The sequence below is a fragment of the Chelonoidis abingdonii genome, chromosome 15, assembly GCF_003597395.2.
Source record: "Chelonoidis abingdonii isolate Lonesome George chromosome 15, CheloAbing_2.0, whole genome shotgun sequence".
NCBI classification, from domain to species: domain Eukaryota; kingdom Metazoa; phylum Chordata; order Testudines; family Testudinidae; genus Chelonoidis; species Chelonoidis abingdonii.
The window spans coordinates 41,253,082-41,278,772 of NC_133783.1; the positions used below are offsets into that span (position 1 = coordinate 41,253,082).

Consider the following 25,691-nt stretch of genomic DNA (forward strand, 5'->3'; position numbering starts at 1 on the left):
TGCTGGAGGATTCTCTGCACCTTGAAGTCTTTAAACTTTGAGGACTTCAACAGCTCAGACATAGGTTAGAGGTTTGATACTGGAGTGGGTGAGAGAGATTCTGTGGCCCGCGTTGTGCAGGATGTCAGACTAGACGATCATAATGGTCCCTTCTGACCTTAAAGTCTATTATTCTATTTCATACAACCCACAGTTAGTCTGGGGAACTCATTGCCAGGGTTGTTGTGAAGGCCACAAGTATAACTGGGTTCAAGAAAGAATTAGATAAATTCATGGAGTATAAGTTCATCCATGGCTATTAGCCAAAATGGTCAGAGATACTTGATGCATGGGGTTGTATCCCAAAACCATCAACTGCCAGAAGCTGGGACCGGATGACTGGGAACTGATCACTTGAAATTGCCTTATCCTGTTCTTTGCCTCTGAAGCATCTGGAATTGGCCACCATCAGAAAACAGAATACAGCGTTAGATGGACCATTGTTCTGACCCATTATGACTGTTCTTATATTCTGAAATGTCATCTGCTGATACTGTTTGACTGTAACGTAGATAAGATGCTGTTCCTTGATTTGTTGCAGTTGTTGATATTGGGTTGCAATTTGGGCTTGTTGTTATTCCCCTTGAATTGCAGCAAGGTCTGCTCCTACTGTTTTTCAATGATCATCATCTATTTTAGGAATCTTTCCTTTTCTCTCTTTATTTAGAGAGTCTTAACAGCTGGTACCACATGTGAGTAGATGAAATTTATATCTTGCTCTGACATAACAGACACACAAAGTAATTAGTGTACAACCTCTTCCTAAGATTTTGCTTAATTGCTAGCTCAAATAAAAAACCCCATAAACCTCAGACTAAACTTTCTCCCCAAGGTTAGTTATTCCTAGAGTTCCCCTGCAGCAATCTGTTCTGGACTCCAGTTCCCTCAACCCAGTGGATCATTTCCATTTTCCTTATCTCCAACACAGAGTTAGTGAGCTGCACCTATCACAAGTCAGTACAAATCAGGCAGCATCTCTCTACAAGGTTCCAACACCTGCTACCATGGTTGAACAACATTAGAACCCTGCCACCTATAATACATAATTCTTGACCACGTTTATGCTATTTTTTAATCCCGGAGATACCGGTATTTACACTAATACAGTAGGAAACACATCATTCTAGTAATGATTATTTTAAAAATTTTGGTTGAAAAGGAACCCCAGTACCACACCATGGAAACTGCTACTTCTCAATCTTCAAAAAAGAAAAAGGATAACTTCTCTAGTAACCAAAACAAATATACATGGTTCCTCCTGATAATTCACACTTGGATTTCTCATGCACTCTTGTTCTTATATTGAGCTAGTAGTATCTGTAAATACACAGTGTGTTAAAAGATGTCAGCTCCTGTTGCCGCAAAGAGCCTTAAATCAGCACCATAAATATCACGTGAATACATGCTGCAGGGATTCTTAGCTGCAAAATCTGGATTTCTGCACATGTATGATGAGAAGGACCAATGCTTCCTGAGGGAAGCTTAGCTCTGACAGCAGTGATGCTGCAATACCTCATTCAAGGTGCAATAAGCTAGCCAACCTTCATTTTTTCCTTCTACATAAAAATATCCTAAAGACACATGACTTCAATACTTTTTCTTATTTACATTACAAAACTAGTATATGAACTATAATCCTCAGAAGTCTCCATTGTTTCTATGACTCCATATAATATTAGCGACTTCCCAAAAAGAAAATATTAAAAATGTTGTTGAGTTTTCAAAAAGAGAATCAACAAACACCCAGGGAGCTGCTTCTTCATTCTAATTACGAGAAAGAAATACTGGCCCTAAATTCTTAAAATGCTGATTTTTGGAGTGTTGTCGTTTTCCCTCGCCTTCTTTTTATTGATTCTAGTTTTGTATTAAAATTAATTCAATGAAAGTTTGAAATACTGGATTTCAATTTAAGGGGAATATGTTACAGGTATCTGGAATGGTATAGCATTTTCTTATATGATTTCAATTCATTCTGGTCCAGCAAGTTTTATTCCTCTCATCACAACGCTCTGTATTAATCACATCAAAATTTCTTTGCGAAGGCAACAGGGATCAGCAACTGTCATAAGAAATAAGAAGTTAGGAAGTGTCTGTTTCCATCATTACAATCTCCACTATAATAAGGTCACAAGGGCAGACAGGAATTGTTGTTTACTATACAAATACCTTTCCTATTTCTAACATAAATGTCATAGAGCAGTACTTCCCAATATGTGAGCCGTGGGAGCCCAAGGGAGCTACGAAGGGTTCATTCAGAGTTTTTTTTTGGGAGGGCAGGGGAATGAATTGATATGCCCATTTTTTTCTAATTAAGAGACTATTAAACTAGGTTTAAAAATGACCTGCATCTTATGCTGCTGCTGCCAAGGTTGGGAGCCTCTCTGTGCCCTCCGCTCCTCCAGAGAGCATTCAAGCAGAGAGACTTCTTGCTGGGGCAGGCATTCAGCAGGAAGTTTCTTGGCTGAAAGCACCCTGCTGGAGCAGAGGGCAAAGAGAGGTTCCCAGTGCTGGCAGCAGAAGCACCAGCACTAGCAGATAGCGGAAACTGGGCTGAGTTTAGACACAGGTGTCTCTCATCTTTATAATGGAATGATTTTTACCAAGTGCTAAGCCTACACGTAATCAGCTTTTGGCTGAAGATGATTTTGATAAAGTTGATCAAAAAAGGAAGGAACGTAGACAATACAATGATAGCTATGTCGTGTTTGCATTTTGGTCACAATAATACTGCAGAAAGTCCACAGCCATTGTGTGTGTCATTTATTTTCAAGCATTAGCAAATGAAAGTATGAGGTCAAGGAAACTACAGAGACTTTTAGAAACCAAGCACCTGGAATTCGGAAATAGGAGACAAGATTTTTTTCCTTCTGAACCAAAGAGAATTAAAGCAGCAAAGAGAGTCATGATTAATTAAGCAGCTGTTCAAAAAGTCTTATAAGCATCCTATGTTATGGCCAGCAAACTGCCAGATGCAAACAAGCACAAACCACTGGAAAGACAATACTTCCAGCAGCAACAGACGTGCAGAATTGTGACTGGGGAATAACCAATCATGGCAGTGAAAAAAACATTCCCATGTCAAATACCACCATCTGTTGATGCATTGATGACCTTGCAGAAAATGTCCAGGACCAATCGATAAACAAGTCAATATCTTGCACTGCAGCTTGGTAAAGCCACACACATACCCAACACGGCCCAGGTTCTGTGTTATGCGAGATTTGTCAAAGCAGGTACAATAGTTGAAGAACTTTTATTTTGCAAAGAAATCACAACCCAAGAAACCAGTGAGGAAATACTGAAGATCCTCAATAAATTCATAGTGGGCTGTGAGTATTGGACTGCCCTGATGGGGCAGCAGTCATAACCAGAGATAACCATGGGACTATATGGGCAATGTGGACTTTTAAATTACATAAGCTTAATCAGTGTACCCATTTGGCAAACTGAATGTGCTGGATCTAGTACTTCAAGGTAGGAATACAAATATACTAGATATGAAAGAAACTGGGGGATTCATGAAGAAGCTTTAGTTTGGAAATGTCACATTGAAAAGAGAGTAACTGAGATGTTTCCAGTGTTATCAGACTTTTAAAAATAATCAAGTGAAAATTAGAACAATGTTACTACAAACCAAATATTAACTCATTTGTCTGGATTGTATTCCCATACTGATCAATGTTTTTCTGGAGTTGAACATCAATCTCCAAAACCTGTTCTCCACAACAGTTGACTCCATTCCAATTTTAAGTATCTCTGCTCAAGAAAACTTGTTAGAATTGGCAAGTGATCACACACTGAAGACCAAGTTTTCAAATCTAGCAACTCAAGCATTCTGGTTTTCTATTAAAGCAGAGTAACCCCATAACTTTGCAACAGAAAAATACAAGTTAAGAGGATTAAGATTTGCCTCAAGATAAGAAGTGCGCAGTTCTGCTTTATTCCATCTTTCTCTGATGACAATCTTGGCAGTGAATGGCTGAGAACTTCGTGACTTAGAGTAAGGAAGCAGACCCTTGTTGAAAAATAAGCTAGCAAGGGAAGAAAGGGGAAACAAGAAGGTTGCGGGAAAACATGCTTCTGGTGCTAGAGGAAGAATAAGAATGGAGATGAAGATAAGGTGGAAAGGATTACAGTAATTTAAACCAGTTAAAATGGAGCAAAAGATGGGATGGAGGTGAGAAAAGAGAAAGGAATATACTCTTCATCTTTGACTCCAAAGACCAGTGACTAGCTTCACCTCTCTCTTCATGCACATTTGGATACATCCACTGCATACATATTGTGATACAGGAGGGCCAGGGAGCAGTGGTAGAGTGCTTGAGGGGAAATATATAAACTCAAGGCTAATTAAGGTGTGTTTCCCTGTAGACTAGGGAGGGTGGCTACAGGCTAACTGGAGCACCTGCTGTCAATTAAGGCCCTGTCAGCAACCTAATAAAACCCCTTGCTTCAGGCAGTCAGAGAGAGGGAGGAAGAAAAGAGGACTGGAGCTTGGAGGTGTGCTGTGAGACTTGAAAGATCAGAGAACTGAAGTAAGGGAGACCCTGCCCCAGCAGGGGAGGGAGACTCCCTCCCCTAGCGTCTAAGGACCGAAGGTACCCCACCCAAAGGGGAAGAGGGTAAGAACTCGCAGGGGTTGAGAGGAGCTCAGAGTAAGGAGCAAACCCATACCCCTCCCCTGCTTCCCTCCTTTACCACCTTCCCGGGCCACAAGCGGGGCCCTCGGTGCCCCAAGAGCAGGGGCAATGGGTGGCATCTTAGCCCCTGCCAAGAAAAGCGCAAGAGCCACCATACTAACATCGGCCATCTTGTCACAACATAAAAGTCTTTTAATTCACTTATTCTATGAGAAAATTCATCAAGCCTCTTTTGAACTCTTTGAGGTTATAAAGCTTCTCAACTTTCCACAACAAGAACACCCCTTGTGATTTTGTTTCTATTGCTTATGAACAGCTTGTTCTTAAATATGTCAAAAACACTAACTAAGAAGTATACACATAAGTTATAAAATAGACTTTATAGGAAACATCCCTTTAAAGGTCACTTGACATACGTGACACGCTAAGATTAAAATGAAAGAAAAAAGTTACCAAATAATATAGACCATAGAAAAAGTACCCGACATCCCAGAAAAGGATGTGACACCAAAGAATAAACTTTGGCCTCAATCCATTGATTTATAGAAGTTGGATCAGGCTCTTAGTAGTGAGATAATTTATTCACATACAAACATATTTCAGTATTAACATGTATCTTATCTAATACATACAAACAAAAACATTACAGTAAAAACAAAGGTTGCAGTCAAGACTTCAAAAACTGGTAAATGCCCAAATTAAGATTAGCTGTTCAAACTTAGTTCATCCTTCCATATGATGAAGTCTTCAATTACATGATCACAAATCCAAAAGACCCTTGCCTCATTCAATGCACTGAAACTTAAATCTTTCACATTTTTAAAAATAAAACTGAAAAACGTCTGAAACATCCTAAGGTGGGCATAACAACGCCCGTATGAGTCATCAGCAGAGTTGGAACCTTGACAGACCTCAACAAATTGAGCAAAGGGAATAACCTGTAGTAGTATAGTAGTAGTAATGATAACCTCTATATGAACCAATCAGTAAATAAGGATGAGATAAAACCAGTGGGTTCACTGCTACTTGCTAGACAGCAGAGGAATGTTGGAATTCTAGAACCTAGAACAGAATCCTGGATTCCCAAGGGTTGTATTATCTAGTGGTTACAGACTCTTCTGCCAAAGTTCTTGACAGCATCTCTTTTTCTATACCCCTCCCATTTACTCCTATCCTCCAGCCAAACCCTGTCTCTCCTCTGCTTCTACACACCCAAATATCATCCCACACTGTGTCCCTCTTTCTGCTCCTCACCTCTTTGCATCTAAGTCTGGGTGATTTCTCCTCCTGAATTCTGCCAGAGTGGCTGCAGAGAAGCAACAGAAGCTCAGGTGGGAAAAAGTCTTGCTTCTCAATTCAGCTGTCCAGAAGCAGTGGCTACTGGTGGCCAGAAGAAGCAACTGCAGAAAAAGCCCTGTGCAGACCTTGGCAAGACCATTCTCAGTACAGATGTAATCTAGCTGCCACACCATCAAACTTCTGTGAGTATGTGCAAATGGTGATATACAAAATGCACTACTGTAATACAAATATGATAAAGACAAAGACCATCCTAGCCTATTTTAACAGCCAGAGATAGGTACATACCAACACCTCCAATTGCACTCTGAAGTGAGCAGATGGCCCACTTTCTGTTCTCCCTGCTTAAAACAAACAGGTGCATCCTGCAGTAGCAGAAGGTTTTGAGTAGTCTTCAAGAAGTGAGCACATTGAATTAGTTCAGCCTGAGTTCAGAAAGGTTTGGATGATTGTTGTGAGGTCTATATTGGTGAGTAAAGGTCATAATCTTTGGGCCAGTCAGGCTCTTTAGCCATATATGCCACCCAGCAATACAAGAACTGTGATGGATCCAATAAGAACAGAAAAATGCAACCACAACTGAGAAAAATAGCAGGTATTGCACCTCGTAAAGGAAGCTGCATTTTAGTCACTGAGACAATTAACTTTGCTGCATTCATGAAAACAAGTAAAACAGATTTTACACAAATTATGAAAATTAATTTTTACTTGGGAGTTCCCCCCATATCCAGATGTAGAGATTCAATATGATAAAACCCGCAAAAGTTCTGACTAAATCCAAAAATGATAGATGTTTATCCAAAAGTTCAAACTCTAAGTTCTCTCTGATCTACTCCCCAACTCACCCAAACCTTCTGTCTGTTGATCTTCCATTACCCAATCTCCTCCCCCAGTATAATCAAATGTTTGACTAATCTCCTTGCTTATTTTCCATTTCCGTTTAGTTTTTGTCTCCCTACAGTCACTCTTTTCCTCACCCTTCAAACCATACTCATCACAGAGTCCTGTTTGTTTCGCTGAACAAAGACAGGTTAAGTTTTTTGTATGTTCTTAATAAACATCACACTCCGAGTTTCTATGGCTAAGAGGTGTTTCACACAGTGGGATTATACATTTCTAATCTCAAAAAAAATAAAGATCAAAAGATTGTAGCTTGCGCAACAGACACTATCCAACATGCTCAGACTTTTACCATGGATTTTACGGAATATCAGGAAGAGATGAAACTAATTACAGTTGAAATATCCTGAATAGAATCTTTATCTGCTGATTTAGCTCAGGAGAGTGAATCCCTATACACTTGGTTATAAGAGAGAGAGATTACTGATCCCTCCCCAGCTGTTAAGGAGCAATACCTGAATATAGATTTCTTCAGGGATTCCATGATAGAAGACAAAAGTTGTAAGTAGAATGATGTCAGTTCCCAAAGGCATTCACTCATACTTAGCCAGAAAGACAGACATCTCCATAACTTTATGTATGCATTCACAAGAGGAAATGCAAAGAGACTGGAATGACACCTTTATTAAATGACCAAGGTGGAAGAATCACAAGAACTCAGCAGTACTAGCCTGAACCAGAGTAATACAAGCAACAGTTATGCAACTTCCTGATCACAGCTATGTTAACTCACCATTCTTCCTTAAATGCAAAACTCACATTTCCAGGCCCACTGTTCTTTAACAGAGGCTGCCAAATGTGATAGCATAAGCTAGGAGTGGCCAAACAGTGGCTCACGAGCCACATGTGGCTCTTTTACTATTAAAGTGTGGCATGCAGAGCCCCCCACGTCGCCCCCCTTCTCCACCTACCAGACGGGGCAGACGGCAAGGCTCAGGACCTCTGCGTTGCAGTGGGGTGATGAGGTAGGGGCTTCTGTCCAGCAGTGAGGGGGGTCGTGGGGCTTCAGCCCTGCTAGGTGCACCTGCTGGCCTTCAGCAAGAGTGGGGCTGAAGCACTGAGCCCTGGCAGATGCCTCCTGTGGGGCTGAAGCCCTGACCCTGGCTCCCAGCAGACATGCCTCAGCTCTTGAACTTCTAAAGATTGTCATATGTAGCTTGGAGGGCAAGTAAGTTTGGCCACCCCTCACATAAGCCCTGAAACACACAAACAGTTTGATTACACTATAATCAAAAGTCACTTCACCAATAATATTGCCACACTTTCAGATTCAAATAAGCAAGTATCAAGAAAAGCAGAAACCAAGTACAAGTCGCCAAAGAAAACTTCAAAGAATTTGCTTGCCTTCTGTATCCACTTAATAAAAAAAAAAATATTTGAAGATGGAATATTTCATTGAGTCAGTGATGAACAAATCCCTCAGCCTAACACTGGGATGCACTAAGTTTTCAGAGATGCGGTATTTCAAATTAGACATCAATTCAAGTTTGCAATTAGTTATATTCATTAAAGAGCCAAGGCATTTTTCTGATGAGTTTGATATATTCGCCCTATATTCATAGCCCAAACCAGAATTTAAACACCAATCATATTGCAAAAAGTGTCACACTATCTGCTTGTTGGAGCAGATATTTGTATTGGTGTATGCACATATACTGCAGAGTGCTGGGTGGGATGTGTAAATATTATTCCCTTCAAAAACATAATTAAATAATAAATAATAATACATTGTTAAAGAATGGTATTAGGGCTGCAAAGTCAAGCACTCAGAAGTTAGAAAATGCCAGAATTAAGGTTGCCTGTGCAAGCTTCATACAGTGCCCTTGTACAACCTTTAATTTCACAGACTCTATACTTTAAAGGCCAAAAGAGACCATCATAATCATCTAGGCCAGAGAATCTCACTCTCCCAGTCTTTGTAATAAACCCATAACCTCTAGCTGAGTTACTGAAGTACTCAAATCATAATTTAAAGACTTCAGGTTACAGAGAATCCACCACTTAGTTCAAACAAGCAAGTGAAATCATGTCCCATGCTGGAGAGGAAGGCAAAAAAAGCCCAAGGATCTCTGCAAATCTGACTTGAGGGGAAAATTCCTTTCTGACCCCAAATATGGCAGTCAGACTCTGAGCACGTGGGCATGACCCACCAGCCAGGCACCCGAAAGAGAAGTCTCTGTAGTAACTTGGAGCCCTCGCCATCTAGTGTCTCATCTCCAATGGCCATTGGAAATATTTGCTACTAGCAGCCACCGATGAGCCACATGTCATTGTAGACAGCCTCCTCATAAACTTAGCTAGCTCAGTCTTGAAATTATTTAGTTTTGCCCCCATTGTTCCCCTTGGGAGGCCGTTTCAGAACTTCACTTCTCTGGTGGCTTGAAATTCGATGAAGGATTCTAGCCTAAACCTGTTTGTCCAGTTTATATCCATTTATTCTTGTGAAAACTGTCCCTTATCTCCCTCCCTGGTGTTTATCCCTCTGATATATTAATAGCATGCAATCATATCTCCCCTCAGCCTTAGGTTCCATTTCCTCTGATCATCCTAGTAGCCCTTCTCTGTACCTGTGCCAGTTTAAATTCATCTTTCTTAAATATGGGAGACCAAAACTGCACACAGTATTTCAGATGAGGTCCCCCCAGTGCCTTGTATAATAGTACTAATACTTCCCTGTCTCTACAGGAAATAACTCTCCTGAATGCATCCAAGGCCTGAATTTGCTTTTTCCATGGCTGCAGCACATTGGCGTCTCGAACTCATCCTGTGATCAACCAGTATACCCAGATCGTCGTCATCCTCTGTTGCTTCCAATTGATATGCAGCTTATAGCAAAAAAACTGTTAGTCCTTAAATGCATGACGCTGCATTTTGCACTATTAAATTTCATTCCATTTCTTTTACTTCAGTTTTCATGGTCATCCAAATATTCTTGTATGATATTCCAATCCTTCTCCGTATTGGCAGTACCACCCAACTTTGTGCCATCCGCAAATTTCCTCAGCACGCTTCAACTTTTTGTACCAAGGTTACAAATGAAAATATTAAAGACTGACCCTTGAGGAACTCCATTAGTAATGTCTCTCCAGCCTGACAGTTCAACTTTCAGTCTGACTTACTATAGTCTTCCCTTTAATCAATTAGTTTCTTATCCACCTTTCAGTTCTCATATCAATTCCCATTTTCTCCAATTTAATTAATAATTTCCCATGTAGAACTGTATCAAATGCCTTATTGAAATCCAGGTGGATTAGATCTACTGCATTGCCTTTGAGAAGATTAATGATTTTTTAGACAAAAAGACAAAGATCATGTTGGTTTGGCACGATCTACCACGATCTTGCCTTTAAGATTAATGATTTTTTAGACAAAAAGACAAAGATCATGTTGGTTTGGCACGATTTTGTAAAACCATGTTGTATTTTATCCCAATTACCATTTACCTCTATGTGTTGAACTACTTTCTCTTTCAAAATTTGTTTCAAGACCTTGCATACAATTGAGGTTAAACTAATGGCCTGTGGTTTCCCAGTTCATCTTCCCCCTCCCTTAAAATAGGTACTATATTTGCAGTTTTCCAGTCATTGAGTAATACCCCCAAATTTACACATTCATTAAAAATCCTTGTTTGCAATACCCAAGCCCACTGATTGGGTCCCAATAAGCTGTTTGAGTTTGACTTCCATCTTGAATATAGCAATTTCTTCCTCTATATCCTCGTTTCCACTAACACGCTGCCACTACCCCTAACCTTATCAATACCCTTATTAAAATCTGAGGTAAAGTATTTAAGTGTTGGGACATGCCTAGATTATCTTTAATCTTCACCTCATCCTCAGTGCTTAATGGTCCCACTTCTTTCCTTGTTTTCTTATTATTTATATAGCTAAAGAACTTTTTATTATTGGTTTTAAAATTCTTTTGCAAGGTCCAACTCTGCTAGGGCTTTGGTAATTCTCACTTTTTCCCTACGCTTTCTGACCTCCAACAGATTGCTTGCCTCACTGATCGATGGATTCTTCCATTTCTTGTATGCTTTCTGCAAGGGATGTAAATTTAGTTTAAAAAGTTAAAATATTTTTAATCGTTTAAACGGTTGTTTAAATGGTTAACCGATTAAGTGGCTGGGGCCACTATGACTCCACCCAGTATGGCTGGGGCCGGCGCAGGGCCACTGGGGCCGGTCATGGGGTTAACCATTAAGGCAAGTTTAACATTTTACATCCCTACTTTCTGCTCTCTCTTAATAACCTCTTTACAATGCTTGTTCATCCAGTTCAGTCTGCAATCCTTTTCTACGAATTTTTTTCCCTTGCTTGGGATGCAGGCTTCAGATGGCTTCTGTAACTTTGACTTATAGTAATTCCAAGCTTCATCCACATTCAGATTTTGAGTTCTTCAGTCTAGTCCACTTCTTTCCATACAGAATGGACGGTGCTCACTGAATGAACAGCTATTCAATATTTTTTATCCTCATTGTTCACTGTGTGACCCAAGGCCTTATTAATTGCACTGTACACTATTCAAACTTTTCTCTAAAGACAGAATTAACAATTTCCTCATGGGATTTTCTACAGTACTCTTCACCATAGTGTCTGAGTGCTCCACAAATATTAATGGATATTGTGTTGTCGTCACACCATGGGCACAATGGAGGCCCTCTGTACCCATATCAAGTCATTCCTTCCCCCCTCCAAAAAAAATCTGGGGATAAATCTCCTCTTTATTTTAGAAATCCCACAATACCTATCGGAAAAAGAAATATACATTGAACAACTGATATCCACAGCAAACCTTCAGGTTAGCAGAATAAAACAATACATTTCAGGCCCATATACTTTGTTCTTAGTGAAGTTGTAATACATGCCTTTCAGTTGTTGAATAGGATTGTAATCCAGATCAAGATTTTTGAACACAGAAAGTTGTTTAAGATATGTTCCACACTAATCATGTGCCAAAGTGTTGCCTTAATTAGCCTTCTCAGTGTATAGAATGTAGAACGTAGCCGAGGAAGTTAAAAATTCTGTGTTTCCACAAGTGCATAATCACTGAAAAAAAATGTTTGGCTTCACCCATCATGCTTTCAGAAGACCTATCTAAACTTACTTCCTAGATCAATTCAATTTCTCACACAACTGCAATCTTCAAGATTTTCATATAGAAAGCAATGCCTATCGATCATAATCTGTGTTATTAATTTGCTATTTTCTGAAATCTAGAACCAAAGGTTTCAAGGCATATATCCATTACAAACACAGAACCCTTTGATCTTCCCCAACGTTTTGCTAATATTCACACTGGTCTACTAAGTAAATCCAACATTGTTTGTTAAGCCAAACCTGTAATTTCAGATGATGTGAAAATACATGCTGCATTCTTGTTTCCTGGCTAGTGGAACTTAGGAGTGAAATGCTTAAGATTTGACATTTCCACATTTATTTTACTTCCCACGAACTAACACCAGTGACTAAAGGATTAGATTTAAAAAAAAAAAAAAAGACAACTGAAAGAAGTCTGCCATTACAGCCTTTCTCCATCTCGGCCTTCCCATGAGCCTACACTCCCTACACAAGCCACCCATTGAATTCTAATGTATATGGCTCATTCACCCCACACATACATAAAACAAAACACCCATTTTCTAAAGCATTTTTAAATAATTTAACAAAAAAGTTTTTTGTAATACATTAATTTTGCACAAAAAAAATATCAAAGGGAACAAAGTGAGCTTCTGTTGTCCCATCATATTATGCTACTAATCCTTTTTGGGTAGTAATCAAAAGACCCAAAATGCCAAGCTATAAACATTTATTTCCAAGTAGTAGAGGCCTCTGGCTCTTTGGCAAAATCTTCAGTTAGTTGTGTTGGCAGGCAAGGAGTTCTCTTGGTCTGTCATGTGCAAGGCTTTCAATACATTTGACAAGGCTTTCTTATTGTCAAACTATATTTTTTCTTTATTTAATTTCTAAGGGAACTAGATGTTTTGTTTTTAAAATCACAAATCCATTCTTCACTAGATCTGATATTTTGATCATACAAAGGAGTCTTTTCTTCAAGCATATATAAAAAGCATACATTATTGTACTGGCATACCAATTTTAGAATTTTTCCTTGTATCATATAGCAGGGATCAGCAACCTTTGGCACGTAATTTGGTCTATATTTAGACGTTAGATCAACATTGCTATGTTGGTCAAGGGCACATTACAGACAGACCGACCGACCGACCTCTTACCGACCTAGTAATGCTGACCTAACCCTCAGTTAGACAGTTTTGTTAATAAAAGAATGCTTTTCTGACATAGGCTGTGTCTATACTGCAGGGTTATGCCTCACAGCTATGCTGACACAGCTGTACTAGTATAGTCCCCATAGTATAGACATAACTAAACTAAATTACAAGAATGTTAAGGGTCATATTTAAAAAACCCTAAAAGTTTAATTCATTGGTGGGCACCTGAAATTCACAGATAATAAAGAGGATAGCCCGAGAATATGGTCTATGAACGGCGCAGCTCTGGTTGTGAGGATGTGAAGGTAGGTTCTTCCCCACAAAGCCACAGAGCCTCTGTAGCTATCGCTGCATTCCCCTCTGTGGCTATTATAGCTCCTTATGCAGGACAATCGAGCTGAAGAATGGGATGTCATGGATCTATCCGGTATCTCAGCTAGACCATTCTTCCCACAAGTGTCCGTCCATTAGGGCAGATGCAGGCTCCATAAAGCACAGCTGTTTGGGATTTGCAACATGCTTCCCATCTCTGGCACAGTTGAACCATACCAATTCTATTTCATGCATTCAATACCTTCCAGAGTATTTGACCATTAATATCAGCTTTAGCTACATTAAAACACAGCATACTTTCTCCCTTTCTCTCAATATCCTGCCCCTGAATCAGAAATTCATGCAATCTCTCTTATTTGCCTTACATTGCAGGCACAGATATGGTCTAGAAAGGACAACATTATCTTTACAATTGAAGTAGTGAAAAATATATTTTCCTTCTGTGGAAACAAATACATGCATTCCAACAAAAAACACTATTGTTTCTTTTTCTGGCACTAAGATATTTGGCAATTTAACTGTTATTTTAGTCACTTAAAATGAAATCATTTTAATCACTGATCGAATAAGGCATTTTGAATGGGATTTCTCTAAAAAACACAAAATCCTTGACTATGAAATATTTATTTCACAAAATCAGAATGAGAAACGAAGCAGAGACTTAAAACTGGACTCCTTCTTAGGCATATGAGCAGGGGTATTACAAGATTTAGACTTGGTATGTAACAATGAGTGCTTAACATTTCCAAAATAGAGTATGAGACTCATGAAGTAAAAAAAAATGGACAGATGCTGCTATCCCTGTTTTCATAGTCTAAGCATGAACCCAGGTCTGAATCACTATTTTCTCTCATTCTGATTAGCCTCTGTTCAGAAAGCCATTCTTTGATATTAACAGTCTTGCTAACTGTTAACCCAAATGCAATCTTTCTTAGGAAACCTGGGTGAGACAGTTGTGATGCCATTCTGGTGGGAATTAGAATCCTCAGATTTCTTTAACCCCTCCCAATCAGGTTTCAGACTACAGCAGGAGACATACATAGCACTGGATTGTGACTTCCACCTCGTGATGGAAAGGGAGAGAAGTGTCCATTGCTGATTCTTTGCTATATTAAGGCTTTTCGTAATATACATCAGAGTCACACTTTTTCCAGTGTTAACCATATCTTAACAGTGTTTCATGAGTATGGCCAGATTTTGGCACGGGTATGTTTATTAAACATCACGGACAGGACAGAGGCAACAAACAATAAATCATGGAGTTACTGAAGCCTGAGCCCTGCCGCCATGGAGCTGAATTATTGGAAACTTCAGGAAGTCATGGAAGTCTCATAAAAATCACAGAATACGTGAACTTCATTACTGACTCGTAGCCTTACTCATGAACCACTTCATCCCACGTTCACCAAGCTTTAACATCCCTGTGGCAACTCAAGCAACGGCAAACATGGAAAAGTAATACTAAAAGTATGCATTTTTAATTTTGAAATGCAAATTAGTAAATGGAAACAAGGAGAGACAGCACCATGTGACCAGCCATTTCTCCAGAGACAAAGTGGTTGACAAAGCACAGTTTATGAACTTATGCCATAGACCAATGGTGTCCAAACTTTTTTGATCATGCGTTTCTATCAGTAAAAATTTTTTGAGCACGCACCCCCTGCTTCACCGGCTCTACCATTTTTGCAGAAACAAAAAACAAAAAAAAAAGCTCAGACTCCCACCCGAACTGCCAAAGCAAAAACAAAAAAAATACTCAGACTCCCACCTGATGAAGAAAAAAAAAATATGCTCCTCCTGCTGCACCCCAAGGATCTTCTTGCGCACCCCACTTTGGAGACCACTGCCATAGACCATGGAAGTGTTGCTGACACATATGCAGTCTCTATCATCGGTTCAATGGACATAAGTGAGGGGATCTCTCAAAGTAGCAGAACCAAAGTGGTACAAATCTTGAAAGGTAGTTTAGCAAAACTGCTCATCTGCCCCTCAGGGCTCTCATGAGCATACCACAGGTTTCTATTTTTTTTTACCCCTCCTAGTCAAAATGTGCTTGACATCACCAAATAAATTAGTAGGGAAATATTAGCGTGCTAAAGAAACCATAGCCATTGAACAACCAACCCTATGTCCCTATCTCACGTGAAATGAAGCTGGCTGACCCAGTGTTGAAGAGAGTGGAGCTCAAACGAGACCTTGCATGCTGAGGTTCAACCTAGACTACACGGTAGTGTGCTGGTAGAAGTCAACTGGAAGGACTGCCTCAGGGAGTGCATCCACCATTATAGTAGTTCCACAGTCTGGGTGTGCTGTAGATCTTTTGTGGCTGATGCAGTTGCATGGCTGAGAGAGAAGATGGTTTTTAGATCCATCTGCACGTGTTAGAGAAGCATATCCTGTTCTTTCAGATGAAGACTTTTTTATTCCTGTCTTTGAAACCAGACTATCCTTTACACCTTGAGACCATCCAGAAACAGAAACTAATAATAAGCATTGCATAGCAAAACCGGAAAATTACACTTGTGCTTTAATCAGCTACGGTCATTTGTTACTGTACCTTAAACATCTAATGGAAAGTATTTGTTTTAATTTATACCAACCTGCCTACACTTCTCTCAATTCATTGCCACAACAGATTCAATTAGCAACTCAGCAGAGGCCCTCAAGCTGGCAAACTCCTAGCTAAGTATGTTTGATATACACACTCAATAGAAGTCAAAATAAAATAAACCAGTACACTGAGCTGCTGTTTTGTCTTGTGGGGTTTGTTTTTGATTTTTTTTCCATCTTATTTTGTTGGGGTTTTTTGGGAGGAGGTTGGGGGGCGTAAAGAATGTAGGACAGGAAGGAAAGGGCTGGCTGGGAGATTCCAGTCCCATGGTTTGTTGCTCATAGTAGTCGCATCACATTAGGGCTTAATTGTGCCATCATATGGAATAAAACCATGGAATTTTACTGCCAGGTAATGACAAGAAAAACACCAAGTGTCAGTGCAGTAATATAAAACAATCGGGGGAAGTATTTTATCAATTAAAACGCCACGACAATATCCTTTTAGCTATTTAACAAATAATTTTTATAAGTAAAATATCTTGTATCTAGATACAGTATCTAGGAAAACATTACACAGAAGGAAGCAAAGAACCTCTGGGGTTTTTTTGTTTTGTTTTGTAGATAAATATATAATCCAATGAAAAATCTGAAGTACTATAGGCAATGAACATTAAGCTTTCCATACGATGCCATTAAGAGTTACTGTAAAAGTGGTATAAATATTACATTTAAGAACTGGTTATATTTTTAAACTAAGCAAATACAAAATGTAACTATCATAACAATTCTGTATGGGTATACATATGCATACCCATTTACAAAGAGAGTAAGCGTATAATTTAAGTATACCCTCTGTTACACAGTTAAGCTATGCAACAGAGACATACATATGAACTTATTGTATCTGCAAGGAGAAGAAGAGAGAAGAATTTTACCAGGTGAAATGTACTGCTTCTTAGATTTATTTTCATTTTTGCTCTCTAATCCAAGAGGTAAAAAGTGAATTTAATATCAGGTAACATTTCATAATTTTTATTATCATAATCCACAAAGTTCCAAATCTGCTGTTTCTTGCATTCTCTGAAAAGCCAAAGTCAGCTAAATAAGAGATAATGTAACTAGGCATAATACAATAAAAGATATTACCTTCACAATGCATTATTGCTGCCAATTATAAGAATCACTTCAACTTAATTTCAAAAGCACAATCACCCTCAACTGTAACAGTCTCTTTTTTTAAATTTCAAACAGTATTACATTAAAGCAATAACTCACCTTCCAGCTATAATATCAGTCTCCCTTATTGCAAAAATACATTTCATAAATACTTCTCATCGACAAGTCAAGCTAATTCAGGTTAATTTTATTGTATTTTGGTGCTATCTCACATTTGTGTGCAATTACCTTTATCATTTTATTGCCATGCCAGAAAGTAATCAGAGCAATTATTTGAAAGAGGAGGCATATAAACTCTAAATCACACTTGCTGGCATTTTTGATAAAATAGCAGCTTTATCTCAGAAAGTGGCAGGGACATCGGATAAATCATGCATCAGTCAAGTGTAGCTGACCCCCAGGTGCATTGCACAATATCAGAAGTGCTTCAAAAGAAACTTTCCTACATCATCCATCATTTTTCATAACACTAAAATAGCTACACCTGAAGAGGAGAAGCTGGAAAATAATAATAAAAAAACAAATGCAAGCAATATGAGCAAAACCATTACCTGTGTTCCCTTTAAAACTAAAAAGAGAGTGGGGAACCTGGAATTTGCTCATAAACAAATATGACTTCATTGCAATAATCAGCTGTAATGTGAGTAATATGAACAGTTTTAAATATAAATGAAACACCTAATGTAACTGTGTGAAAAACCAACAAAGGTTACCAACAAAGATACAGACAGACTCAAAATATATATGAGACAGAGCTATATGTAACAAAATGGCAAATAAATTATCTGTTATGGGAACACATTGTATTCCTGCCCTAACAAGAGGAGTACAGGAAGATTCACATTAATATTGTGGCTTTGATTCTGCATTACAGGGGTAGGAGTACTGTGTGTATAAATATAGAATAACTCATCATAAGTAGGACATGGAGCCCAAAAGAATCCAGTTAATATTATGATTAAAACAAGAAGGTCTGCATGGTTAGTGGCTATTAAGTTTCTGAATCCTAGCAGCCAGACTATGGCCACACAGGAAAAAAATACCATCTTGTTTGCATACTGATGCTTATACTTAAACCCAAGTTTCTTCAGAAACACTCATTCTCGGACAACGTATTTTTTAACCACATTCTCAAGAATAAAGGAGCAGGCACTTCACTTTCCTGAGAATTACTTCCTCTCAGTTCACAGGATCATGCCAGGGGCATTTACACTTATACACAGCCTGAGCACACACTTGCATTAGATGTCAGCAGCCTTGTACTCCCATGATGGACACTGCACAAGGCCTTGCAGGATTAAGGCTTACATGTAAAGTTGTGGTGCAAATACAATGATTTTGGTAAACACTCACCTTTATTTCTGGCTTTTTTCAGAAATCATTTTCTCAGTTTCAGCAAACTAAATGCTCCTGTAAAACTGTTCAGCGAATCATGCACAGTCTTTTTTTTAAAGGGTCAATTACCACCTATTTCAGATTCATGCCTTCTGTCACTAACGTGGTTTAACTTGTCAGAATAATATGTTTAACCAATCATACATTATAAATAGGCTTGGCAGAATTCAATTTTTGTTTTTTCATTATTTTGACTGATATCAATATTTATTTTAAGAATTGTTTTATTTTTATCAGTTTCAATTTTCCATGGTTGTAGGAAATTATGGGGGGAGGTCAGACAATTATTTAAGGACAGCAGATATTCAGATTCATAAAGTTAAAGCTTTACACCCATTAAAACACAAATTGTCAACACCACATCAAAATATACAAATAAAATATCCTTAAATCAAACTCTAACAGTTTCCAAGCAGCATTTTTCTTACCTTGCCTGTCTGTAAATTTCTATCATCATCTATTGAAATACTTGTTTGTCAATGTGTGAATGGTGAAATCAATGTTTGCTGACATTTAACCAGTAAAAATCTAATCCTTTCAAGCCTAATTAAAAATATCTCTAATTCTAACTAATGAAACAGAATGTGCTACAATGTACAATTTTATTGTATGCAGAACAAAAGAAAGGAGTCAACATTATACTACTATCTGCTATTACGTCTTCACACAGTCCTAGTCAAAATCCTTCTTCCTACATTATACCAAATCAGGAGAGTTTGAATTTATTTTAGTTTTAGCATTCTGCCTCCTCAGATATCAAGAGAAATCCCATCCAACAACTAATGAAAGTAAGTGGGGAAATGAAAAGGTTAAATAGACCATAAATTATTATTAGTTTCATTTAGTTTGCCAGCTATATCATGTCTAGCTGTGAATGAGATTGAACTAGTGATTCCTTTAAAAAGTCCCCCAGTTGTTTGAAAATGAATAATATTTCTCTGCGATTAACTCCAAAATACCTGCTACAGGATGTCTTTTCAGGAAGTAAGTACACACACAAATATACTGCAGAAATACGTTAAAAACATAAAGATGGTTTAGAAAGAAAAAATCAATCATGAAACACAACAAATCATGTTTCTTGATTTTTTTTTCCATGTATCGAACTATTTCACTTTTTAAAAATTAAAAATAAATCATTGAAAAGGGTCTAGAAAGAGTGACACTGATTTTACACTAACAAAAAAAGGTATTTCCACTGCAGAGTACACAAGATGGAAATACACTATTCCAAATACATTATATTACACCATGTAAACCAGACTGAAGCTATGGGATATCTGCCACTATTTTATGTAGACGTTTTTATATGGTGTTAGAGGTTGGCAACAGTACCAGGATTACCTATATACATTTGATTTTACTAAATGTTACATCCTATGAGGCATGATATTAATCCTGCCACAGAAGTAATAAGTACAATGCAAAAATAGTATTTATTACTTGTGGTCATTCATTACTGATAGTCTTCTTGGTGATTTGAAGAACAAAGTCATTAGCAACATTAGCACTGGCTACAAAGGGAAAGACTTTCCATGAATTACCGGTAAACAGATGTTCACTAACTAATCTTTAGGAGATAAAAAATTTTCACATAAAAAGGTCCTGAATTTTCTGCTACATTATCATGTTTTCTAACTTTTCCCCATAAACACAACCATCTTCCTAAATATCTGAGTCGTTCTCTACTCATAAGCACAAAACATCCAAAAAGTCATAAAATTATTCTGTAATAAGGATATATATTCTGTAAGAAAGGCTGTACTAATTATGAAGGGGCAGAAAACAGCAAACTTTACACTGAAAATACAGCACTGTCCTATTAGTTTATGCTCTGTGGAAGACAGATATGTGATGGGGAAAGGTCCACTGATGCCTGTTACCAACCATGACAGAGCTACAGAGATTTACAATGCAGCATCAATCTTGTCAACTGAATTCTTAACACTGACTGCTGGACACAAGGGAAAAAACACAAACTATGTTACGTGAACTCTTTTGTAATGCTGTTACTTTATATGTGCACCTAAATGCAAGGATATTTTCACAGGAACTTACTTTTTGATGAAGTCTTGATGCCATGTTAAGTATACGAAGGAGTTTTGCCTATAAGAAAGGAAAAGGAAATCCTGTTAGAAAAAGATAAGCTACGACAACTCAAATTTCATAAACCGTTGACAAGAAAAGCACGTTAACGTTATCATTTCTCCTCTTATTACACGATATACTGTTAGGTAATGATTATAAAAAGTGGGCTCTGAATTTCAAGGCTTGCAGTATCAAAAGGGGGATGGACTGCTTTTTTCCAAGCAAACAGGAATTTTAAAGTTCACTAGGTCATCTATCATCTGTAATGAGCCATAATCAACAGATGAAATGTAGAGACTTCTCTCATCACAAGCCCTGTAAAACTCTGATCCACAGGATAAGAATGCACTTTAAGAAGTGCCCCATTCCTGTAAAAATATTACTTAAAATAGTATATTGTGCTTCTGATTTATTAAATAATAGGTACCTTTTTTGTTTTAGGAAATTCATACGTATATTTTAAGGAAGGAAAATGAAGGAAGCTATGTTAAGTGTAGTCTGGATCTAAGAGCAAAAGGAAGGCAGATTCCAAAATAAAGTACGTATTTTACAGTCATAGTACTTAAGCAAAGGAGTTTCATCGTAACTGCTGTCATCTTATATCAGCTGATCTCAACATCTGAATTTAAGTGTAACCTGCAAGGGGGGGGGGGCGGGAATGGGAAGTTTTCAGATACAAAAAGGGCCTCAAAGTTCTTTCAGACATTTTTGTTTTGTACTTTAAACCTTAGCTGTGATGTGTAGTTACACTGATGTCACTGCACATGTGCAAGCCCCTAGTGCAGTCATGCTGCACTGCTGCAGTAAGTCTACACCAGAGACCTGCACTGATGTAATAAGTCTACAGCAGAGGCCTGATCCAAATTCTACAGACGTGAGTGGAAAGACTCCATAGTGACTTCAATGGGCTTTTTACCAGGGTCTAAGGGTATCACAAGTACAGTTGTGTCTATGTTTCTACATCTGTGCAAAAAGCTCAAAACAAAACAAAATCAATTTAGACAAGACCTCCAAGTATTAGAAATGTTAAGTCTTATTTTTCTCTTGTTTGCTAGAGGTCTTTCTTAGAAACCCATGCATGCATCAGGAGCATTCTTAGCCCTTAATTAGAGGGGTGGAGGTGTTGAATCCTTAACAAGGAGATCACTTCTCCCAAGTGTTTCAGTTAAATGTGTGTTAAAATAAAGAGATTTATAAAGCCTGAATAAAAATCACATCCTCTCTTAATCAGGTTAATCTTACATGTGACACCACAGCTACTGCAGTTGTCCATAGAATTTCAGACCTAAATTTCTAAGGTTAAAAAATAAAAGAGAGAGAGATTTTAAATAGTGACTAATGATTTTGGATGCCTTAATTTTTGATTGCTCAGCTTGAGACATAAAATTCGTGCCAAATGAAGTAACTACTTTCTGAAAATCAGGTCTCTTAAGAGTTATTTTGAACTTGCATACCCAAAAGTGTGGACACCTGAACTGACTTAGCACTTTTGAAAATCTTGGCCTTAAGTCTTAAAACCCTTATACTTTTGACAGGTCATCTTAATATAGCATAAGAGGAGGAAAAAATGGAAGCACATGAAGTTTTTTCTTTAGCAGATAACCTTCAAAAACTATCAACTTTCACCTGCAGTAAATATGTACATTTGTATTGTTGATCTCAATCCAGGCACTCAAGTCAAATAAAAGAAACATTAATTTGTGTAGGTTTTTTACTATTATTATTTAGAAGCTTTGCTATGGCACTGATCAAAATATAATCTTTAAAGAGATAATAAATTTAGCCTTTCAATACACGTGATTTGAGCATCATCATCTCCATTTGACAGATTAAGAAAGAGAGATCAGACAGGTTGAGTGATTTGCCTAAGTCACCTAGAAGGTCTCGGATGGAACTAGGAATGGACCAGAACTTTTGGTTCCCAGTCCGGTGCCTCAATCAGAAGACCATGCTTTCTCTACTAAAACAGATCCAATCCTGGGAAGAGTCATCTGAACAATGAGGTTCCATGTTACCATGCAGATCACTTCACAAGATCAGGATCACAGTCTCAATTGAAACAAAACAGAGCTAGAGTTAACACACAGGCATAGATCAAGTAAATTAAGCCATGTACCAAGAACACCATATAGCCAATTGCATACAAACAAAAAAAACAGTTCCATAACTATTATAGTATGTTAGAAAGTTAGCCATATTATTAGGTTTTATTCTATTAATAACTTCTTTTTTTGAGTAACTGACAAAATTGCCAAGTGGTAAAGTATTCAGCAGGTGTCTTGTTTGGCATTCACTACCTCTTCCACAAGAGCCACCCATCTGTCTGAAGGGGGTGAAACACAGCTTTAATTTCAATTTGAAAACCTGAACTGAAATGTTCATGACTTCTTAAAAATTGCAAGCACATTTGCAAACAGAACTCAAATGTTCCACAACCTGTGCACATGTCCATTTTCTTTACATTGCAAATATTGGTTTAATTCATTTCAGCCCAAATCCTCTCCTTTTCATACAAAAACCTACAGAACTCTGCTGGTCTGCATCTCTCAGAAATCCCTCTGTGCCACCAGAAATTGAGCCCTGGAAGAGCACAGCTTCATAAGGTAGCACTGGTAAACTCATCTACATTGCTAAGACCCATGCAGTGGAATGACTCCTACTTCACAGCCTTTGGGGAAATACACAGCAGGATCTTTGAGATGATGTACTCCGTGTTGGTCCCGCTGTAGATCCACACGCACCTCACACTCACAAAAATCAAGGTTTTTTCCCCCCAATTAACAGCATGCCCCAACTGACACACGTGGCTCTCATGTGAGGGCAGAAAAGGCAAAGCAGATGCAACCTTCCCTCAGTCCCCTGACAATTCAAGGCTTTTGGTAGCAGAAGACTATAAAAAGTGGGACTGGATGTTTTGTGAGATGCACAGTAACTAGAACACCTCACAGAATCACACAGTTACTGTAGGGTAAGTAACCATTCTTTCTTCTTCAAGTATGTGTCAGTGTGGAAACCATTCTTGGTAACTGGAACTCAGTATCCCTTCAAGACAATGGGAGGAGGCATTTCAATGGCATCAATTGAACAATGTTGCTTTCTGGAACTTGATATTTAAGACACAGTGTTTGACAAAGGCCACTAGGGGTATGTCTATACTATCCACCGAATTGGCAGGAAGCGATCGATCGGGGAGGGGGGGGTCGATTTATCACGTCTAGTCTAGATGTAATAAATCAACCCCCGAGCGCTCTCCTGTCGACTCCTGTATTCCACCAGGCCAAGAGGCGCAGGCAGAGTTGAAGAGGGAGCGTCAGCAGTCTACTCACCACAGTGAAGATACTGCGGTGAGTAGATCTAAGCACGTTGACTTCAGCTATGTTATTTACATAGCTGAAGTTGCATAACTTAGATCGATCCCTCCCCCCCACCCAGTGTAGACCAGGTCTGGGTTACTTCACGCCACCACTGTACAGATTTCTGATACTGAAACATTCTGACATAGGTGGAGGATGTTGCTTATGCTCTGGTAGAATGAGCCTTTATGTTCGGTGGGAGAGGTAGACCAGCCAGCTGGTAATACTGCAAGATGCATTGTGTAATCCATTTTTATGTCCTTTTAAATGAGATTGCTTGCTCTTTAGAATGCCCAGCTATGTCTAAAAGTAGACACGCCAACAGTCTGAATGATTTAGTCTTTTCAAGGTAAAAAAAACAAAGACTTAAATATATATACCTTGTGTTTAATTTCTTTTCTCCCAGTGCCAAATGTGGTTTCAGGAAGGAGACTAGTAGGATCACTGATTGGTTTCTGAAATCACATTAGGAATGAACTTCAAGTGAGGCCTCAGCACCCACTAGCCCATATGGAAAGTCTTACAGGGAGATTCGGCCGTAAGTGCTGAAGTGACAGCCACTAGGAAAAACACAGTCTTCAGGGTGACATGATTCATGGAGCATTCTGAGAAATGGTCAAATGGAGGCATCATGAGCCTCAGGAGGACTATACTGGAGATCCTAAGCAGTATGTTCTCTTACCAGCGGGTAAATATAACAGCTCTGTGAGAAATTTTGATACTGTAGGGCAAGAAAAGGCAGAGCATGAGAGTACAGTAGATGGGAAGCTGAGATTGCTACAAGGTGGACATTAAATGTACTAAAGGAAAGGCTGGCCTGTTTTAAATGCAATAAGTAGTCCAAGATCTTTGGTATCAAGGCCAGGACTAGGTCCAGACAATGTAGGGTTGTCCATATCGAGACAGATAGGGGTAGATATTTTCCCACTTTGTATCAGTATTTTGTGGGCCAGCAGGGAACAGCATTTGTCCACAGTATTCAGCCAACCAAGAGCCATGCCACGAGGTGGAATGACTGTCTGGATGTGTCAGGCTGTGATGCAATGAGATCAGGTCCAGGCAATCCAGAAGCTGGATCAGAGGCTGGTTGGAGACCTGTAATAGATCTCACCCAAGACATCATCAGCCAATATGGAGCTACGAGAATGGTGGTGGCTTCTCTCTCCTGATATTGGAAATTACACTAGGATTTGGTGGGAAGGTGTAAAGCAGGACTCTGCTTCAGGCAGGAAGAAGGCATCCAGCAATGATCTTGGACTCAAACATCCTCCAGAGCAAATGTTCTGACACTTGGCATTGTTTGCCCCCAAAGACAAGTCTGGGAATCCCCCAAAATGGCATTTTACTACTGTGATGGATCTATGCAAGAACCATTGTGACTGGTCACTGGTTGCCAACTCAGAATTGGATGGCCTTCAGGAAAAGAGGCAAGAAGTGAGTGCCCCTTTTGTAAAGTTGTCTGTGAAGAATTGCACTTCAGGTAGTAACACCATACAGGCCAATCTGATAGCTAAGCTCTAGGACACTCATGTGCAGCCTTGTCATTTGGGGACCAGATTCTCTGAATCTGTAGGTTGGCCAAATGACATCCCCAACCTGTCCCTGACACTCCTGTACTTAGTATCTTTCTTGAGGAGGAAACTGAAAAGGACGTCCTTTTGTGTGTGTTTGTGGATACTAGCC

At 38.8% G+C, this 25,691-nt stretch overlaps 1 protein-coding gene across 3 annotated transcripts in view; it reads right to left on the reverse strand.

Moving 5' to 3' along the window:
• MGMT (O-6-methylguanine-DNA methyltransferase) overlaps nt 1–25,691 on the reverse strand; it is a 321,839-nt gene that overhangs the window by 275,582 nt on the left and 20,566 nt on the right. For all 3 annotated transcript variants that reach the window (XM_032786941.2, XM_032786952.2, XM_032786931.2), the window contains exon 2: nt 20,626–20,673. In XM_032786941.2, coding sequence (XP_032642832.1) covers nt 20,626–20,649 — 24 coding nt within the window. In that variant the 5' untranslated portion in view covers nt 20,650–20,673. The remainder of the gene's footprint in view (nt 1–20,625; nt 20,674–25,691) is intronic.